Source organism: Mytilus galloprovincialis, chromosome 13, assembly GCF_965363235.1.
Source record: "Mytilus galloprovincialis chromosome 13, xbMytGall1.hap1.1, whole genome shotgun sequence".
Classification (NCBI taxonomy): domain Eukaryota; kingdom Metazoa; phylum Mollusca; class Bivalvia; order Mytilida; family Mytilidae; genus Mytilus; species Mytilus galloprovincialis.
The window spans coordinates 13650104-13671372 of record NC_134850.1 but is presented as its reverse complement, the minus strand read 5'-3'; the positions used below and the strand labels follow the sequence as shown (position 1 = coordinate 13671372).

General features: G+C 32.3%; 2 protein-coding genes and 1 long non-coding RNA gene across 9 annotated transcripts in view; 1 reads left to right on the top strand and 2 right to left on the bottom strand.

Annotated features, from left to right (window-relative positions):
* LOC143057180 (basement membrane-specific heparan sulfate proteoglycan core protein-like) overlaps positions 1 to 15689 on the top strand; it is a 188417-nt gene extending 172728 nt beyond the window's left edge. For all 7 annotated transcript variants that reach the window (XM_076230436.1, XM_076230440.1, XM_076230437.1 and 4 more), the window contains 5 exons: positions 529 to 663; positions 1311 to 1536; positions 9519 to 9602; positions 10703 to 10812; positions 12706 to 15689. In XM_076230436.1, the coding sequence (XP_076086551.1) occupies positions 529 to 663; positions 1311 to 1536; positions 9519 to 9602; positions 10703 to 10812; positions 12706 to 12854 (704 nt within the window). In that variant the 3' untranslated portion in view covers positions 12855 to 15689. The remainder of the gene's footprint in view (positions 1 to 528; positions 664 to 1310; positions 1537 to 9518; positions 9603 to 10702; positions 10813 to 12705) is intronic.
* Positions 14973 to 18371, bottom strand: LOC143057182 (uncharacterized). Its single transcript, XR_012972658.1, has 2 exons — positions 18029 to 18371; positions 14973 to 16561 (listed from the first exon to the last, which is right to left on the bottom strand). It is a non-coding gene; the product is annotated as an uncharacterized LOC143057182 (long non-coding RNA).
* Positions 18372 to 18775: 404 nt separating this feature from the next.
* Positions 18776 to 21061, bottom strand: LOC143057179 (uncharacterized). Its single transcript, XM_076230435.1, has 3 exons — positions 20552 to 21061; positions 19726 to 19764; positions 18776 to 18869 (listed from the first exon to the last, which is right to left on the bottom strand). The coding sequence occupies exons 1-3, from the start codon at positions 20775 to 20777 to the stop codon at positions 18820 to 18822; spliced, it is 315 nt and encodes a 104-aa protein (XP_076086550.1). The 5' UTR covers positions 20778 to 21061; the 3' UTR covers positions 18776 to 18819.
* Positions 21062 to 21269: the final 208 nt, after the last annotated feature.

The window sequence follows — 21269 nt, the reverse complement described above, 5'->3', positions numbered from 1 at the left end:
GAAAGGAACAAGACATGGTAATTAAAGTGTCTCCTGCTTTGCATGCCCTGTGAGAGGAACAAGACAGGGTAATTAAAGTGTCTCCTGCTTTACATGCCCTGTGAGAGGAACAAGACAGGGTAATTGAAGTGTCTCCTGCTTTGCATCACCTGTCATGTGAACGTTGAATCAAGCTATCAACATATCACAATGTTGCTTTAACATGTCATTTATGCTTTTGACTTTTTTAGTATATTTGGCCTCACATGGAAAAAAAGAAGAATCCATAGTTTGAGTGTTCTTTTGTATAAATAACTTCAATTACAATGTAACTTCTATCACCCTGTATTTGGGTGGAGTTCATATTGCTCAGTCTTTGGTTTTCTATGTTGTGTTTTGTAAACTGTTGTTTGACTTTTGATCTTTGTTCACTTTTTGCCTTTTAAAGTGTTGTATTTTTTTCTTCATTAAATGAGTTTGGATGTCCCTTTAGTATCGTTTATCTCTCAAGAAAGTAACTATATAAAAACTTGATGTTTTTATTTCCAGGAAAGAATTGTGAGACCCAGATAAATGTATGCATCACCAAGCAGCCATGTCAAAATAACGCCCCATGTAGTATAACTGCTGATGGATACAGATGTGACTGTCCACTCGGTTATATTGGTGTTCATTGTGAAGGCAGTAAGTATTTTATACCTACAGTATTAGGTTCAAATGCAATTTGGTATGTTATGTAAATTTTGATTGGATGGTGTAATTAGTAACATCATAGCTCAATAGCAGTCAATGTTTATTACCAAACAACAGTTTTGAGTTGTCTTAAGATAATGTATAAAGGGGATACAGAACACTTAGAGAAGTTTACTCTAAAAAAAATCAACTGAACATTTCAATTACATATACTATTTTTAGAAAAGAGAAATCAAGCATCTTATTGATCAAAATATGTTTTTGTCAAACTTCTCGGTTATGGGGCTCCTTTTTCAAGATATTTGATTTTTTTTTTAAATGGCGGGGAAAAGCTGACTTAGACTTTTACCTTATATGTGTATTCGCACTGGTATAATTTGGGTATTGAATTGAAAGAAAAGGGACATAGAACTGGCTTAAATTTTGGTAAATGACATTTTTTTATGCGTTTGAAGTCTTGTATAAAAAGAGGATGCATGTTATGGGGCAAAATATTTTACCCTGTATTGCAGAGAAAAAACCAAGGAGTCTGCACTTTCAACACAAATTCCTAAACCTCATCTAAGTACATCCTTAAGTCAAAGTGTTGGGTACCCTCTTAAATATTTTAGAATTTGTCTTTTATATCATCTCAACAGCAACCCCACTTGGAGAAAAGATCACTGTTACAGGCGATGGATTTTTGGAGTTCGACAAATCTTTCTTGACCCAGACAGAGAACAAACAGATTGTCAAAGTGACCATCAGGACCACAGAACCTAATGGTCTAATATTTTACCAGGGCCAGGCTTCTCCTGCAGGAGGCATTAGTCGGTCAAAGGACTATGTATCAGTTGGTCTTAAAGATGGATTTATAGAATATAGGTAATGTACCAAAGCTTTGTAGTTTTTCAAGTCCGAATTAATTTTGTATTTGACAAATTAATATTTCAATTCAGGTAGACAGTCATGCTCATCTTATACTGTAAATTCAGAAATTATTGCAAGTTTTTTATTGATGTGAATAACGCGACAGGGTGAGTATCGCAATGATAAGAACTCACATTCTTATAACTGAAACATAGACCTTTATGCATATTTTTTCGAAATCAAGTTCAAAGTTTTATTTCAAGTTGATACTAAATAAATTACATAAACAAAACCTCTAGAGGGCTTTTCATATCGCATTAATTAAACTCTCATTTTTGTCCCTTGAATAATGGCAATAAGAAATGCACTCAATAATTTCTGATTTTACAATAATTAACTTGGATTGTTAATATTGCTCTTTTTAAGGAAAAGACAATTTCACATATGTTTGTTTAGGGGCCGGAAGCCTCCGGGTTTGGAATTTTCTCGCTTCATTGACGACCTATTGGTGACCTTCTGCTGTTGTATGTTCTATGGTCAGGTTGTTGTCTCTTTGACACATTCCCCATTTCCATTTTCCATTTTATTATATTTTCTGGGTACAAAATGTCCTTTAATTTTCTATAATTTTGGATACTGAAAATGCCAGAATAATATGGATTCAACAGGGGAAAAATCCATAATTAAATATAAGTAATTCTCTTGAAATTCCTTCATTACATTTTATATTTTAAAATATACTTCTCGTTTTTGACTATATATTGAAATAGGGAGATGTGGTATGATTACTAATGAGACAAGAGTTCAAATGACATGGATATAAGCAATTAAAGTTTATTTTTATGCCCCATCTAGTGGAATTATGCTTTTCTGTCTGTGTGTTTGTTTCCTGGTTTGTTTGTATATAGTCTGTCCCACTTAAGGTTAAAGTTTCTGTCTGTGTGTTTGTTTACTGGGTTGTTTGTATATAGTCTGTCCCACTTAAGGTTAAAGTTTCTGTCTGTGTGTTTGTTTACTGGGTTGTTTGTATATAGTCTGTCCCACTTAAGGTTAAAGTGTCTGTCTGTGTGTTTGTTTCCTGGTTTGTTTGTATATAGTCTGTCCCACTTAAGGTTAAAGTTTCTGTCTGTGTGTTTGTTTACTGGGTTGTTTGTATATAGTCTGTCCCACTTAAGGTTAAAGTTTCTGTCTGTGTGTTTGTTTACTGGGTTGTTTGTATATAGTCTGTCCCACTTAAGGTTAAAGTGTCTGTCTGTGTGTTTGTTTCCTGGTTTGTTTGTATATAGTCTGTCCCACTTAAGGTTAAAGTTTCTGTCTGTGTGTTTGTTTCCTGGTTTGTTTGTATATAGTCTGTCCCACTTAAGGTTAAAGTTTCTGTCTGTGTGTTTGTTTACTGGGTTGTTTGTATATAGTCTGTCCCACTTAAGGTTAAAGTTTCTGTCTGTGTGTTTGTTTACTGGGTTGTTTGTATATAGTCTGTCCCACTTAAGGTTAAAGTTTCTGTCTGTGTGTTTGTTTACTGGGTTGTTTGTATATAGTCTGTCCCACTTAAGGTTAAAGTTTCTGTCTGTGTGTTTGTTTCCTGGTTTGTTTGTATATAGTCTGTCCCACTTAAGGTTAAAGTTTCTGTCTGTGTGTTTGTTTACTGGGTTGTTTGTATATAGTCTGTCCCACTTAAGGTTAAAGTGTCTGTCTGTGTGTTTGTTTCCTGGTTTGTTTGTATATAGTCTGTCCCACTTAAGGTTAAAGTTTCTGTCTGTGTGTTTGTTTACTGGGTTGTTTGTATATAGTCTGTCCCACTTAAGGTTAAAGTTTATGTCTGTGTGTTTGTTTCCTGGTTTGTTTGTATATAGTCTTTCCCACTTAAGGTTAAAGTTTTTTAATTTTTCGTCGTATATTGCTATCACGTTGGCGTCGTCGCCTTGCGTCGTCGTCGTCATCCGAATACTATTAGTTTTCGCACTCTTACTTAAGTAAAAGTGAATAGAAATCGATGAAATTTTGACACAAGGTTTATGACCACAAAAGGAAGGTTGGGATTGATTTTGGGAGTTTTGGTCCCAACATTTTAGGAATTAGGGGCCAAAAAGGGCCCAAATAAACATTTTCTTGGTTTTCGCACTATAACTTTAGTTTAAGTGAATAGAAATCTATGAAATTTTGACACAAGGTTTATGACCACAAAAGGAAGGTTGGGAATGATTTTGGGAGTTTTGGTTTCAACAGTTTAGGAATAAGGGGCCCAAATAAGCATTATTCTTGGTTTTCGCACAATAACTTTAGTATTAGTAAATAGAAATCAGTGAAATTTAAACACAAGGTTTTTAACCACAAAAGGAAGGTTGGGATTGATTTTGGGAGTTTTGGTCCCAACATTTTAGGAATTAGGGGCCAAAAAGGGCCCAAATAAGCATTTTCTTGGTTTTCGCGCTATAACTTTAGTTTAAGTGAAAAGAAATCTATGACATTTTGACACAAGGTTTATGACCACAAAATGAAGGTTGGGCTTGATTTTGGGAGTTTTGTTTTTAACAGTTTAGGAATAAGGGGCCAAAAAAGGATCCAAATAAGCATTATTCTTGGTTTTCGCACAATAACTTTAGTATAAGTAAATAGAAATCAGTGAAATTTAAACACAAGGTTTATGATCACAAAAGGACGGTTGGGATTGATTTTGGGAGTTGAGGTCCTAACAGTTTAGGAATTAGGGGCCAAAAAGGGGCCCAAATAAGCATTATTCTTGGTTTTTGCACCATAACTTGAGTATAAGTAAATAGAAATCTATGAAATTTAAACACAAGGTTTATGACCATAAAAGGAAGGTTGGGTTTGATTTTGGGAGTTTTGGTCCCAACAGTTTAGGAATAAGGGGCCCAAAGAGTCCAAAATTGAACTTTGTTTGATGTCATCAAAAATTGAATAATTGGGGTTCTTTGATATGCTAAATCTAACTGTGTATGTAGATTCTTAATTTTTGGTCCCGTTTTCAAATTGGTCTACATTAAGGTCCAAAGGGTCCAAAATTAAACATAGTTTGATTTTAACAAAAATTGAATCCTTGGGATTCTTTAATATGTTGAATCTAAAAATGTACTTAGATTTTTGATTATTGGCCCAGTTAAGTTGGTCCAAATCGGGGTCCAAAATTAAACTTTGTTAGATTTCATCAAAAATTGAATAATTGAGGTTCTTTGATATGCCAAATCTAACTGTGTATGTAGATTCTTAATTTTTGGTCCAGTTTTCAAATTGGTCTACATTAAAGTCCAAAGGGTCCAAAATTAAACTAAGTTTGATTTTAACAAAAATTGAATTCTTGGGCTTTTTTGATATGCTGAATCTAAACATGTACTTGGAATTTGATTATGGGCCCAGTTTTCAAGTTGGTTCAAATCAGGATCCAAAATTATTATATTAAGTATTGTGCAATAGCAAGAAATTTTCAATTGCACAGTATTTAGCAATAGCAAGAAATCTTCAATTGCACAGTATTGTGCAGTAGCAAGAAATGTTCAATTGCACAGTATTGCGCAATAGCAAGAAATCTTCAATTGCACAGTATTGTGCAAAAGCAAATATTTTCAATTGCACAGTAGTTTGCAATAGCAAGAAATATCTAATTGCACAATATTGTGCAATAGCAAGATATTTTCAATTGGAGTTATCTTTCTTTGTCCAGAATAGTAATTGAATCAACTTAAATCATTGTTTTATACAATATACAATGTATATTCACTTTTACTACCAACTGATAAATTAAAACAATCTTTACCATTCAGTGATAACAAGCACTTTATTTTACATTTTAATATTTTATGATGTATTTAAATGAGTGGTTATTGTTGCAAACTCCATTAGAAATTGAAATTGAGATCAGTTTTGAAAAAAGGGAAAGGGGGATGTGAAAAAAAAGGGGGGGGGGGGGTTAAATTTTTCTCATTTCAGATTTCATAAATAAAAAGAAAATTTCTTCAAACATTTTTGTGAGAGGATTAATATTCAACAGCAAAGTGAATTGCTCAAAGGCCAAAAAATTTTTTTAAGTTCATTAGACCACATTCATTCTGTGTCAGAAACCTATGCTGTGTCAACTATTTAATCACAATCCAAATTTAGAGCTGAATCCAACTTGAATGTTGTGTCCATACTTGCCCCAACCGTTCAGGGTTCAACCTCTGCTGTTGTATAAAGCTGTGCCCTGGTTGGTCAATATAAAGGTGCTTTGGTCTAATAATTAGGTCTTTCCACTTTTCGTGGAAAGACCTTTTGTTTTTCTTCTGATTATTTTTTTTTTTTTCTTCTGCCGTCTGAGATGCTTTTTTGTTTTACAACATATCGAATGGATGTTTGGCCAACGATGTTGTTCCGTAATGGAGGTTTCAAAACTCACCCTGTGTGACTGAACACTTATTCTTATAGGAGTTATCTCCCCGCGTCCCCTTTTTCTTGTTATCGCTATATCTCTTAAACCGTATAAGATTTTTACGAACTGTTTTCACCAAATTGTTTGTCTACTCTTAAGAATGATTTGTTTTACTTTGACTGAGGTGATCAGAAGACATCTTATGGGAGTCATTTCCCTTTGAAAATTTTAAATAAACGATATGTTGGGTTAATTCATACAGTATAAGTTGTAGAGGCCTACAGTCTTTTGATATGAAGTCCTTGGTCCATATAAAGGAAATTGAGGTCAAGGTCAAAGGTCAAGGTCATGTTATAAATTTTGAATTTTGCTTGTTATCGTTATTCAAAAGAAACTGTAACAGTTAATGATATGATATGTTTGCAAAATAACTGTTTACAATAAGGCGCAACTTCAACTTATTCAGTCGAAGTGTTTTGGTTAACCCTTATAGGAGTTTTCTCCCCTTATGTATTTGAAATCATTATTTCTCCACAACCATACAAGTGATTGACCTCGGACCTTCTAATTTGAGTTCACTGATCCATGACCTTGAAATTGAGGTCAAGGTCAAAGGTCAAGGTCATGTTATAAATTTTGAATTTTTCTTGTTATCGTTATTCAAAAGAAACTGTAACAGTTAATGATACGATGTGTTTGCCAAATTACTGTTTACAACAAGGGGCAACTTCAACCCATTTAAGTCGAAGTGTTTTGGTCAACCCTTTTAGGAGTTTTGTCTCCTTTTGTATTTGAAATCGATATTTCTCTACAACCATACAAGTGATTGACCTGGGTCTTTTGATTTGAGATCACTGACCTATGTCAACTTGACGTTCTAGATTTTGACCTTTGCTTAAGATTTGTTTTTGTTCATTATAAAACAATTAAGTCTTCTGCATATACCTATTAATCTTATTTTTCTATATCAGTTGAGGTACCAAATTACATCAACAAGGAGTGACCCTTTCTAACATCTTTTTCTAAATTTTATTCTAATTATCGAGGTGGAAAGACCTTCAATTGTTCTCTGAAGAATTGGTTTTTAGCTCACCTGGCCGAAAGGCCAAGTGAGCTTTTCTCATCACTTGGCGTCCGTCGTCATCGTCGTCCTGCGTTAACTTTTACAAAAATCTTCTCCTCTGAAACTACTGGGCCAAATTTAACCAAACTTGGCCACAATCATCATTGGGGTATCTAGTTTAAAAAATGTGTCCGGTGACCCGGCCAACCAACCAAGATGGCCGCCATGGCTAAAAATAGAACATAGGGGTAAAATGCAGTTTTTGGCTTATAACTCAAAAACCAAAGCCTTTAGAGCAAATCTGACAGAGGTATTATTGTTCATCAGGTCAAGATCTATCTGCCCTGAAATTTTCAGATGAATCGGATATTTCGTTGTTGGGTTGCTGCCCCTGAAATGGTAATTTTAAGGAAATTTTGCTGTTTTTGGTTATTATCTTGAATATTATTATAGATAGAGATAAACTGTAGACAGCAATAATGTTAAGCAAAGTAAGATCTACAAATAAGTCAACATGACCAAAATGGTCAGTTGACTACTTTAGGAGTTATTGCCCTTAATAGTCAATTTTTAACCATTTTTTCGTAAATCTTAGTAATCTTTTAGAAAAATCTTCTACTCTGAAACTACTGGGCCAAATTTAACCAAACTTGGCCATAATCATCATTGGGGTATCTAGTTAAAAAAATGTGTCCGATGCCCCGCCCAACCAACCAAGATGGCCGCCATGGCTAAAAATAGAACATAGGGGTAAAATGCAGTTTTTGGCTTATAACTCAAAAACCAAAGCATTTAGAGCAAATCTGACATCGGGGTATTATTGTTCATCAGGTCAAGATCTATCTGCCCTGAAATTTTCAGATGAATCGGATATTTCGTTGTTGGGTTGCTGCCCCTGAAATGGTAATTTTAAGGAAATTTTGCTGTTTTTGGTTATTATCTTGAATATTATTATAGATAGAGATAAACTGTAGACAGCAATAATGTTAAGCAAAGTAAGATCTACAAATAAGTCAACATGACCAAAATGGTCAGTTGACTACTTTAGGAGTTATTGCCCTTAATAGTCAATTTTTAACCATTTTTTCGTAAATCTTAGTAATCTTTTAGAAAAATCTTCTACTCTGAAACTACTGGGCCAAATTTAACCAAACTTGGCCATAATCATCATTGGGGTATCTAGTTAAAAAAATGTGTCCGATGCCCCGCCCAACCAACCAAGATGGCCGCCATGGCTAAAAATAGAACATAGGGGTAAAATGCAGTTTTTGGCTTATAACTCAAAAACCAAAGCATTTAGAGCAAATCTGACATCGGGGTAAAATTGTTCATCAGGTCAAGATCTATCTGCCCTGAAATTTTCAGATGAATCGGACATTCCGTTGTTGGGTTGCTGCCCCTGAAATGGTAATTTTAAAGAAATTTTGCTGTTTTTGGTTATTATCTTGAATATTATTATAGATAGAGATAAACTGTAACAGCAATAATGTTCAGCAAAGTAAGATCTACAAATAAGTCAACATGACCAAAATGGTCAGTTGACCACTTTAGGAGTTATTGCCCTTTATAGTCAATTTTTAACCATTTTCCGTAAATCTTAGTAATCTTTTAGAAAAATCTTCTCCTCTGAAACTACTGGGCCAAATTTAACCAAACTTAGCCATAATCATCATTGGGGTATCTAGTTTAAAAAATGTGTCCGGTAACTCGGCCAACAAACCAAGATGGCCGCCATGGCTAAAAATAGAACATGGGGGTAAAATGCAGTTTTTGGCTTATAACTCAAAAACCAAAGCATTTAGAGCAAATCTGAGAGGAAGTAAAATTGTTGATCAGGTCATGATCTATCTGCCCTGGAATTTTCAGATGAATCGGATAATCGGTTGTTAGGTTGCTGCCCCTGAATTGGTAATTTTGAGGACATTTTGCTGTTTTTTTGTTATTATCTTGAATATTATTATAGATAGAGATAAACTGTAAACAGCAATAATGTACAGCAAAGTAAGAACTAAAAATAAGTCAGTATGACCAAAATAGTCAATTGACCCACTAAGGAGTTATTGCCCTTCATAGTCAATTTTTAACAATTTTCTTAAAATTTGAAGATTTTCAATAACATTTTCCACAGAAAGTACTGTTATAGATAGAGATAATTGTAAGCAGCAAGAATTTTTAGTAAAGTAAGATCTACAAACACATCACCATCACCAAAACACAATTTTGTCATGAATCCATCTGTGTCCATTGTTTAATATTCACATAGACCAAGGTGAGCGACACAGGCTCTTTAGAGCCTCTAGTTAATTTTTATTGTAACTTTGTTTGAATCTGTTATAATTAAATTTGATGCGACTGTCGTACAAGTGAGAGGTTTAGCGCTATAAAACCAGGTTCAATCCACCATTTTTTACATTTGAAAATGCCCGTACCAAGTCAGGAATATGACAGTTCTTCTCCATTTGTTTTTTTTGTGTTTTGTCATTTGATTTTGTCATGTGATTATGGACTTTCTGATTGGATTTTCCTCTGAGTTCAGTATTTTTGTGATTTTACTTTTTATTTACATTTCAGTTATGACCTTGGAAGTGGACCAGCAGTAATTAGGTCATTACAGAAAGTAAATGATGGCTATGGCCATACCATTGAAGTTACAAGGTAATGAATATTTTTAATGTGATAAGAATTTAGAACAAATTTCAACTATACTCTCTCTCATGAAGTACCTTTAGGCCAAATAAATAATATGTGTGGTTCCAGTTACATCTTAAAATAAGACATGGGTAGATTGGTAGGTAGGGATTTTTTTTATTTTACATTTTTTTTACATTGAGCCTAATGGGAGCAACATTCTGACTTTATCAGAGCTTAATGAAAAATGACAAAAATATCTTAAGGGTAGGCTATTGTTAAAAGTATGGTAGGTAGGGTAACTGGAACCACACATATATTTTTACTTGGCCTTATCATATCAGTATCAAATGAGAGAACAATTTTGAACACCTATAGAAATGCTACAGTATTTGTTCCATGAGGGAAAGATATTATAGCAGAATTTGTTTCACATTTCCATAGTCTTTCTTTCTTACAGAAGGAACATATTTGCTGACAACACAGTTTTTTCATATGTAACTGAGGATAAACAATTGTTTATAATGCCTAAAAAAGGGCATAACTTATGGATTGAAGGGTTCAATAAACAGCAACTTTTTTATTCCTCCTCCACTAGGCTAAGAGGACATAAAATGTTACCCTTATCGGTCCTGGCTGTCCCTAGAGTATATCCTCAAAATTTGCTTCCGTTGTCTAATTTTAGTTTGCCTCAACCGAATGTTTTAGCATTTATTCACAATGCTTATTACCATAAAACATAGATCAAGTTCAAATTGAGTGGTATTGCTTTACCGTTCATCAGTTGTACCCCTTTATAATAATAATTTTTTTTTTTTTCATTTTTGCTTATTGCTTTAGTTTGCCCCAAACAAATGTTATGAAACTTATACACAATGCTTATTATCACAAAACACAGTTCAAGTTCAAAATGTGGTGACATCACTTTTACGATTCACCAGTTATGCTCCTTTATAAACATGAAAGTTGCTGAATTTTTGGTTTGTTTACAAAGTCATTACTTAAATATGCAAAAGGGATGAGACACAAGTTAATCAAACTTATATAGTCTTCTTCCAGTTGTTTACATCTGTGTCCATTGAACCCATTCCTCTTGCGTTTAATACTGAATGCATATTTTTTGACAGATTGGGACGTCAGGGTACACTAAAGATTGATGACAAACAAGAAACTGTAGTTGAGGGTACCTCACAAGGAATACTTCAGATGCTTAATGCAGGCAGTAATCTTTATATAGGTAAGTTCATTGTGTGAAGAACTCCTCAAAAGAATAATTTAGCAACATATCAAAAACTGTCTATAGCCATACACACCTCTCTACCAACTACTTTTTGGAGTTTAAAATGCGTACTATACTCACCTAGAAACAATATACGTTTAGGGATTTACAAAAGGCAGAACAACAAGAAAAAATAGTTCACCAACTTGTACACTTCTATCTTAAGCTTGTTCAGCAATTAAGAAAACAGAAAAACAAATCATATTGAAAAATCAATGACAGGTTTATGTTGATATAATTATGTAATGACATGAGCATACATTATGAAGTGTACAGGTGAAAAAAGAAAAACTTTATAGAAATCGTAATGTAATTATAAGTATTGAATGTTTCTTTAGGAATATTATAGGGTTGTATAAACTATCTTTAGAATAGTGCACCAAATTTACTTCTATCAAAGCTTGGTAAACCCAGATGAATTTAAAAAAAAATAATATCCAGACATTAGTTTTATTTATTTAGGAAAGTTCATGCCATGCTGTATGAAACACCAACAAATCATTGAACTAATTTTAATTTTTTTTTAAATCCAGATTTCAAATATTTTTAAGATTTAAATACTTTTTTGTTTAAAAATCAGTAATGACATCTATAAAAATAACATCCTACAAACAAAAAAAAATATCCTGTATCCCTGATGTAAATAGCTGGTATTAAGTTATCATCTATACTATTAAACGAGAAGACCTCATTTTGTGTGTCGCTTCTCTTCCTTCCACAACAAATTAATCATCATGCCTCTGTGTTCTATAGGTAACATACATAGTCGCATTTGTCATTCATTCTTATGATTATTCAGATTGAGTTATTTTTGGAGAAAAACAAGGAAAAAAAGGCATCCGGATATTGTCCCGTCATTGGCCGAAATTTTAAGTCAGATTAGACTTCCGGTTTACGTTTTTCTGTATACTTTGAACATACATATTCTACGAATAAAGAAGTGTATTTTCAGAATTCTATCTGCTATCATTTTCAAGTTTACTATCCACGGCGGTCACAGAGTTTATTAAATAGAGAGGGTCTGAATACTATATCAATGACCACCATGGATCGATTATTAAACTTAGAATTGAAAGAAAATACTCTTTATTTATACAGTAATGAATGTTCATAATATACAGATAAGCGCAAAAATTATTCATGTGAACTTTTGATACCTTTTCTGAAATTTTCGAATCATTTAATCTTTTACAAAATTCATTGATTACAAAAAAAAGAAGATCTGGTATGATTGCCATGTTGAGACAACTCCGTCCACAAGAGACCAAAATGACACAGAAATTAACAACTATAGGTCACCGTACGGCCTTCAGCAACGAGCAAAGCCCATACCGCATACTTAGCTTTAAAAGGCACCGAAATGACAATGTAAAACAATTCAAACTTGAAAACTAGCGGCCTTATTTATGTACAAAAAATGAACGAAAAACAAGTATGTAACACAAACAAACGACAACCACTGAATTACAGACTCCTTACTTAAATTGTCATAATATATACTAAATGTATGTTCATATTGAAATTGATAGAAAACCAAAAATTCAGAATTTTGGAAATAAAGGAGGAGGGATAAAAAAAAAAAAACATTTTCCTGTCCCCAATAACCTATGACTTATGATACTTTTGCTGAAATTCTCCATTCATTCAATATTTTACAAAATTCTTCCAACAACACTTTACATACTTTAAACTACGCTCTGAATGCCCGCGATTTCGCGGGTGTGTTCTAGTAAGTTATAAATCTTGCACCAACAGATATTTTCTTGAATAAAACCCTCTTCAATTAAATAAAATGAAAATGGGTTAACATTAGCATGATTTAGGTTATTTAATTAATCTTTCTTTTTTTAGGAGGAGTACCTTCAGTAGAAACAATGACATCCAATAGATATAAAGAAACCTTTAGCGGTTGTATTTATGATATTTATTTCATGGACAAAGGGCCATTACGTGCTCCAGAAGATGCTGTTAGAGGATTCAATGTGCGCCCATGTAGCTAAATTTGTTAAATGACATGATTTTTTTATAAGAGTGTAAAAATCTGTTAATATTTGTTAATGTGCATGTGTGATCTTGTTAATGTGAACAAATTGTCTGCCATATTTTGGAATACTTAGATGGCGTGGATGGTTGATGGTTGATCCAATCAAATGATTTCAAAGATACAAAATAAATTCCTTATGAATAAAATTGCTTCAATTTTTCATAGCTTTGAAGCTTTCATAAATATAAATTTATATCCAGTGGTGGTAGTTAAAAGAGAATAAAAGCTCATTGAATTGTTATTTGTGCCAATAATTTTCAAAAGGATGGCAAATTAGTAAATTTTATGGATGAAGTGAACCAGCTTTTAAAATTACACATTTCGTGTACATTGAATGATATTATATGATTATAACAGTGAATGGTTTTCAGAATGCATGCAAGTTACGTACAGGAAACAAGTTAGCTATCTTGTTCATGCCACTAAGTTTTATTTAATTTCTTATATGGTAGTGATGCAGATCTGTTAATGTATTGAATGTGTGTTTCATTTGTTTTGTTAAATATGCAAAAATCATTTTGTAAAAAATTTTTTTTTTTTAAATATTTGAATGTCAAAGTGTTTGAATTTTGACATTTTAATTGTAATAATGCTGTAATTAATATTGTCAAAAATAGGTGCCGATATACCTTATTGTAGATAGTGTCCTTTTTATTATCAACTCCATTCTATCTGTTTTTGTTTTTAAAAATAATATTTTTATGTATATTTCCTGTATTTTGTTACCATAGATACTGTTTATATTGTTGAACTTTCTATTTTAAATGGTAACAGGAGTTAACTTTGCAGGCACTTAAGTACTTGATTGACTGCAAGCAAAAATGTTAGTACTGAATTTGAAATTAAAAAAATAATATGAAAAGTAACTTAAACAAGTCTTAAAGTTTGAAGTTTCAAAGAGGATGTTAAGATCCATTTACTTATGATGGTAGGCAATTCAATAAAAAAAAATTAAAACTAATTTTATTATAAAACTTTGTATTTCAATGTTTAAGGTGATGAATCCTATTGCAAATCCGAGACATTGTCTTGTTTATAATCCTTATCTTAAAATGTTTGTGTAACCTAAAAGGTTGTCATGGATACTGAGCTTTGTGTAGGTTGTCATGACCACAGATTGAACAAATCTACCACGCTTTTTATTTTTATTTCATTGTGTATTATTGTGATATATATAGACTTAATCCAAACATTTATATTTCATTTTATAAGTTTAGGTGCTGTATTTTTGTATTTTTTGTCTTATTTTATTGTAATAAAACCCATTTTTATATCATATAGTGTATTTTAGCTATTTTGAATGTTTTTGACAATGTATGTTGTCGTTTCTACAAAAATGAGAGCAAGCATTTCCAATTAAAAGACTGTATAAAATTTGTTTTGTTACCTAAACAACTGCCAACTTTTTTCTATGTCAAATATTTTTGTAATTGTTTCTGTTAAATTATCGGTACAGTGTAAAAATACTCAGTTTGAAAAAATAAACAGTGAAGTAGATTTTTGAAATTGTATGATACTGGTTAACTAATACAAATATAAATTCTTTCAGTTTGAAAATTCCTAAAAAGATACTTTAATCATAATGTGAAGGAGTGAAGATAAATACTAGTGTAGGCCTATTTTTTTTCTTCATTTTTACGTCTAAAATAGTTTAAAAGTTTATACTGCATCATAGTGTTTATTTTGCAGGAGATACTTAAATACCGTTGCAAGCTAGTGAAAGCTTAAGCCCTAGCAAACTGTTTAGAATTACTGTCAAATTTCATTATGGTTATAAAGCCGATAGAAAAAAAATTGGATGTGCAATGAATTTGTAGTATCAAATACCTCAGCTTTGATCAAAATATACTGGCCAGTGCTAAAAGTATTACATCTTATATTATAAGCATATATTTTAATCTCATTTTATACGAAATCCATACTTATCTTTATATAGAATGCATATGCACATGCACATTTTGTATTAAAGGTGCAAAATTTTGTTTGCTTGCTATGCAGTTGAAGAACTCAGATTCAGAATATTTAAGTCAAATAAAAAAATCAGTGTTTTTAGCTTTTGATTTTAATTTGTTACAGCTTAGGATCTGAATTCAGAGTTTTACTACAGTCCTAAAAATACCATTGAAATTATCCACTGAAGATGTACTTTTAACTTTAAGTATTAATTGTAAGATGTCTGTTGCAGTATTGATCTACGTGAACTGAACTTTTCATCTATTATCTAGTAGTTTCATTTTTTGCTATCTTTGTGGTTAGACTTGACAAAAATCTGTGGCAAACATAAGAACATGGTGGCAGTAATGCATTCAACCAATTGATTTACTGAAGTAAAATAACCACTGACAGACACTGTGTTACAATATCAAAGGAACAAATAAAGTGTCCCAAGTCATTGCTTTAAATTTATACATGACAAATTGTAAATTCATAAAGAAACAAATGTTCATTAAGCTTGCAAATTGCAAGAGAAAAAAAAACAAAGAAAAATAAGATTGATAGGAATTCACTGAATTGCAAATAATAGAATCTTTACCAATCCTACCATGTGATTGATTGGCAAAAGTACAAAGCATATGCTTTATTTAAATACTTTACTTTCAACAGTATTTTTTAACAGTTTAGAAGTAAAATCATTGTTATCATTAGAAAATCAAAAATAGAAATATCTAGCATGCATCTAATTTTCATGAAATATTTTACAATTTATGAAGAGAAATGTATCATCAAATCAGTAAAGGGAAATTTCAAGGTGCATCAATAACAAAATACTGAATAAACACTACTGAGCTTTTGTGTAGTTTTGATCTTTAATATGCCATAGAATAAGTCGCTAATGCCAGAGAATTATTAATTACATTATACAAGAGAACTGCAACTCTTTTAAACTACTTATTCAAAAACTGAGATATTTTATTCTATTTTTTTTTGTCTGTCCTTCTGTCTGTCCCGCTTCAGGTTAAAGTTTTTGGTCGAGGTAGTTTTTGATGAAGTTGAAGTCTTATCAACTTGAATCTTAGTAAACATGTTCCCTACGATATGATCTTTCTAATTTTAATGCCAAATTAGAGATTTTGTCCCATTTTCACAGTCCACTGACATAGAAAATGATAGTGCGGATCTGTGTACTTGGGACACATTCTTGTTCTAGAGGTTTTCAAATATTTCAATTTGTTTGTTTACCTGATTCTCAAAACAAACCAACAAGCGAATGCAAAAATTACCCCCAAATAACAAAAAAAATTTACCTAAACTACCGGTAAGATATACAGCACACAACACTACAGTATCTAGCATAAAGTCATGGAATCGAACGAGTTTTACTTAGATCCTTCAATCTGTGATACATTGTCTCAAAAGCATCATACAAATTTTTCAAATCAAAACCAACAACGACCAAACTGATGATTCCAACGATTGAAACGCCAGATATCCCAATAACTTGTGCGCTGAATCTGTCGTCTGGTGCGCTTTTGAACTTCCGCTTATACTGTGACGTAGAATTTTTGCTTACTTTGATTTCACGTACAATCTTGTCAACGGATTCCTGTATTTCTTCCGGTGACATATGAACAGTGGTATTTTTGCTAGTTGCAGTTGGTTGTGTTGATTTGTTATTTGTAGATCTACATGAACAAGCACAAGGCGGTTCGGTGAAACTTGTTTCTGAAATTGATAGAAAAGTAATGTATAACATAATTATATTGTGACATATTATATTATACAGTGATGGCATGTACTCTTCATTTAAAATAATTGATACTTTTTGCTTTAATGAGGTTTTTTGAAAATGGGTTTGAATGTGCAATTATAAATAACAACAAAGACATGCACGACACTACTACTATAATGCGGGACATATAAGTACACAATGAAAACGCTATGGGAGCTATCATTTAATTTCTTCTTAAGAGTGGGGTTGGGGTAAAAAGGTGCGGGATAACTTTTTATTTTTCACTCTATTCAGTCCTTCATTTTTTTAATTAGTTTATATCGTGACACTTTTTTTTTATGAATAATTTTATTGTTAATCCTGCATTTTTTTTTTAAGTATCTAGTCCTGTCCTTTTCAAATTTTATCCTATTCCTAATCCTCCTCCCCATAAAAAACAAATTGTAGCTCCCTGATTTCCCTATTATTACATTCCAGCTCCTCACTATTAATCTTATAATTAAATATACATTATATACGGAAAAGACTAATTATATACAATTATACGGAAAAGACTATCTATCAAAATTCGAACTGAAGACCTTTAGCATATCAAGCCACGACACAACCACTACACCAGGACGACTGGATACGAACTATCAGTAATTTAACATACTTAAAGGAAGCAAGATATTTTTATAAGTGGGGCGAGTTAGCAGACCTTTATTCAGTGGGGTTTAAACCCTTTTCGTCAATAAGTGAGTTGTCAGTGATTATTCAGTTTGATTTTACACTTTTTCAAAAGTCGGGCGATTTTTTTCATAAAGTGGCGATATAGGTTGGGCCGATTGGACAGTGGGGCGAGTTGACATTGTTTGATATCTACTCATCGTGTTCGGGGGTCAAAAAGGGTATAAATCATATAGTAATGTATAAAGTATATTATAATGGTTGTGTGGCGTTCTAAACTAGATTTTATGAATTGTAAATGGTTTTTCGTCTAATCATTATCTAAAACAGCTGGGATGTAAAATAGTTATCCCACTCGGACTTGGTGTGTCCGTGTTAGATCACCCTCTGGCCTCCGGCCATCGGGGTGATCTTACACTGACACACCGCGTCATCGTGGGATAACTATTAAAGATCAAATTGCGAAATTATTCATCAGCACAAGTTCATCATGGTGAATTTCAGGTTAATGAATAAAAGATTCTTAAGAACAAGTTTGACCCAGAAGATTATATTCCACGAAAATAAATTATTGTGCAGTATGTCCAACTCTAGTCTAAATAATTACGACGTCTGGCAAGGCTATTTTAATTTTTTTCTGGGACGCCTTCCTAGAAAAAAATTATTATTTGGACTAGGAAGGCGTCCCAGAAAAAAATAAAATAGCCTTGCCAGACGTCATAATTATTTGGACTAGTCCAACTCCAGTCAACGTCAAAAAAGTCAATGCAGAATCAAAATATTTATAATACCTGCTTTTATAGTTTCATATACTTCTGTGATTACATCCTCTAAAATATAAAAACAATGTGTGAAAATTATCCAAGACACTCAAGTGAACATGAATGAACACAACAACAAACAACAACAAAAAAGTTAAAATAAAAAAAAAATATGAAAAAAGACAATAAGTAATTTTAAAACTGTAAAAAAGTCACATGGTTTATGCCCTCTCAACAAACCGACTTAAATCATTATGTCACATGGTTTATGCCTTCTCAACAAACCGACTCTAATCATTATGTTTGTCAATTTTGTTCATGGTACATGTACTCATTTTAAAAGTGTTTTTTAATATGATATTAGAGAGTATATAATAGATTGGAACTAATTGAGCTAAGATGTGTTAAAAAAAAAACAACTCTAAAAAAAAACTGCTTAAGTTTGTAAGGGTTTAAAACATGTATTGAAATCGGGGGCTTCTGTACATTTTCTTTTTCCTAGCATAGAACTTCATATATCTGTAAAAAAAAAAAAAGTGTTCATATAAATATTTTCTTTGAATTTTGGAAAATAAGTTACAGGGAACTTTTAATAAAAACATGTCACAACCTATTACAACTGTATATTAACACACAAAAAACTGGATAAAATTAATTAACTTTCATATTTATATTTCAAACCATGTATATTTAAGAACAAATACAGTCCAGTGCGGACCCGAAATTTTCAGAAAGGTGGTGGTATATATAGCTGTTTCTTATGGACATAGACATAACATTTTTAAAAATGCAGAAAGTAAGAGCAAAAAGGCGAATAAAAATTATAAATTTATAATACTTATTGGTTCGTCTGCTTTTGTAGTAATTTCCTCTGTAATATAAAAAATACAAAAAATCTAAATCATATGAACATTTCCTGAAAACAAAGAAAACTTCCTGCATACATGTGAACATAGTAGAGAACATAATTGATGTCTTCAATAATAATAATAATATAATAATAATAATAAATTCTTTATTTAAAGAGGGTAAACACAGTTAGTTACAATTACTAATCTTCCCTGAGGCCCTCATATACATGTAAACAATCCAAGTAAAAAAAAATTGAAATAATGATACGAGAAAAAAGCAAACATACAACATATAAACACAATTGTATAGACATTGATTAAAAGATATAAAACAGTTACAGATTGCATACACTTGTAGTAAATAGATATAACATACAAATCATTAAAATCATACATTCTAAGAGTAATAGTTGCAATAATTTCAGACAGACTGTTTAGATTTAACCCATATGATCCAATAACATGTATAATCAGCTCGTACTGGACCACACACGTATACTCATGGTCCGACCGTACGCGTATGGTCGGACCATACGAGTATACGTATACGGTTCGGACCGTATGCGTACGGTCCAAATACTCATATGGTCTGGAACATACACATTCTTGTTTATTCTGTGCTTTATCGGTCTGAAGAATTAAGCCCTTTCATTTATAATAGCCTGTTCTTATGTTGTACTGCAACACCACTGACCAATGTTAGGGCCGGGAGTGCCTGGCGCCAGCAAATTTGTTAAAACCCACAACATTCTATTTGCGCCTGTCATATAATATATAGTGGTATGGCCATAAAGATTTGAATTAAAACGAATTGAATAAAATGACTGTTAAATTATGAAAATATAAGGAAATAAAATAAATTAATCTACATCATACCCTCTGTTTGGGCTTCTGCTTGTGTTGCACTGATATTTCCTGAAAATCCAAAATAAAACAATAAGGAAAAGAGAAGAGCTGAACGTGTTATCAAAGTGGTTAGAGTGACTATAATCTATGTCAAAAAGTTACGAAATTGAAATTAAATTATTTTTTTGATACACAAATAAAAAAAAACAATGTATACATAACAAATAAATTCCGATTTTTTTAAAATACGTCAGACGGAAATAGTTTCATGAATTTAAGATTTGAGGATCATAATTTGTCAAAACCATACCGATAAATCAGTCACATTTAAACCATACCGATAAATCAGTCACATTTAAACCATACCGATAAATCAGTCACGTTTAAACCATACCGATAAATCAGTCACATTTGAACCATACCGATAAATCAGTCACTTTTAAACCATACCGATAAATCAGTCACTTTTAAACCATGCCGATAAATCAGTCACATTTAAACCATACCGATAAATCAGTCACTTTTAAACCATACCGATAAATCAGTCACATTTAAACCATACCGATAAATCAGTCACATTTTATCTACAAATATTCATTGAGATATAAATATTACTGGCTTTTATCATTAACGTTAATCACCGATTTTTTTTTTTATTTCCATGAGTAAGCTACACGTGGAACCCGTTACCGGACGTGCTTACAGTACCTCCTCTAGGTCACATGCTATCCTCCTAGTTCCTGTTGGAGTTCGTACTGTTACCTATTATGAATAAAAAAACTCGTGTGTACAATTCATACCATAGCACCGTACAATACCATATTCGTTTATTTGCAAATAAATAACAAAAACTTGCCTTGAAAACATGTCTTGATGAACAAAGAAACGCCAGCATAGTTAGCCTCATTCTGTACACAATAATCCGTAGCTTTGGTGAAAAACAACCAGCAATCGTCTCCCTCATGTTCTGGCATATGAGCAGCCGCCCAGCATTCAATGTCGTTTACATTGTCTTCATTGAGACACACCATCAGACATTCTGTTTGGCTAATTTCACGTGTGTGTACATCCTCTAATAACATTAGTCGGTCACTGCTACAACCTCTACCTTGAGGTCTGTGTTCAAAAGTGCATTGCCCTGTCGACAACAAATTAGTTATTGAAAATAGCAACACAATCAGACGTGAACTGGTGTGTGTTCTTTTTAAATCGTATTATAGAATTTCTGATTCTCGGTGAGTGTTTTAAAGTTTTTAAATCTCAGTGTGGTTACTTTTACATGCAGATCTCAATGTCTTGTTCCAAATTATTTTGACATAGTTTTGACGAGATTAGTATATGTTTATTCAGGAACATATATGTTAAATTCCGTGACTGTTTAAATCCGATGGGATACAACGTAAAACTGTTCATACAATCTTTATTTATAATAAACATTTTCTCCATTCTTTTATTTTTAGTGGTACCAAATTATCGATTCTTTGGTATTCTTTTTATTGTAGGTTAATTTGTCAATCGACTATATCATTTTGGCCAATATCTTGTACATGTAATTAATTGAAGGCCCGTTAATC

What these genes read in the sequence shown, in the direction of transcription:
- LOC143057179 (XM_076230435.1), bottom strand. Translation starts at nt 20,777, where the DNA reads ATGTTATTAGAGGATGTACACACACGTGAAATTAGCCAAACAGAATGT. An exon ending in CATCAAGACATGTTTTCAAG is followed by an intron (nt 19,765 to 20,551) that starts GCAAGTTTTTGT and finishes TTGGATTTTCAG; the next exon opens with GAAATATCAGTGCAACACAA. An exon ending in AGCAGAAGCCCAAACAGAGG is followed by an intron (nt 18,870 to 19,725) that starts GTATGATGTAGA and finishes TTTATATTACAG; the next exon opens with AGGAAATTACTACAAAAGCA.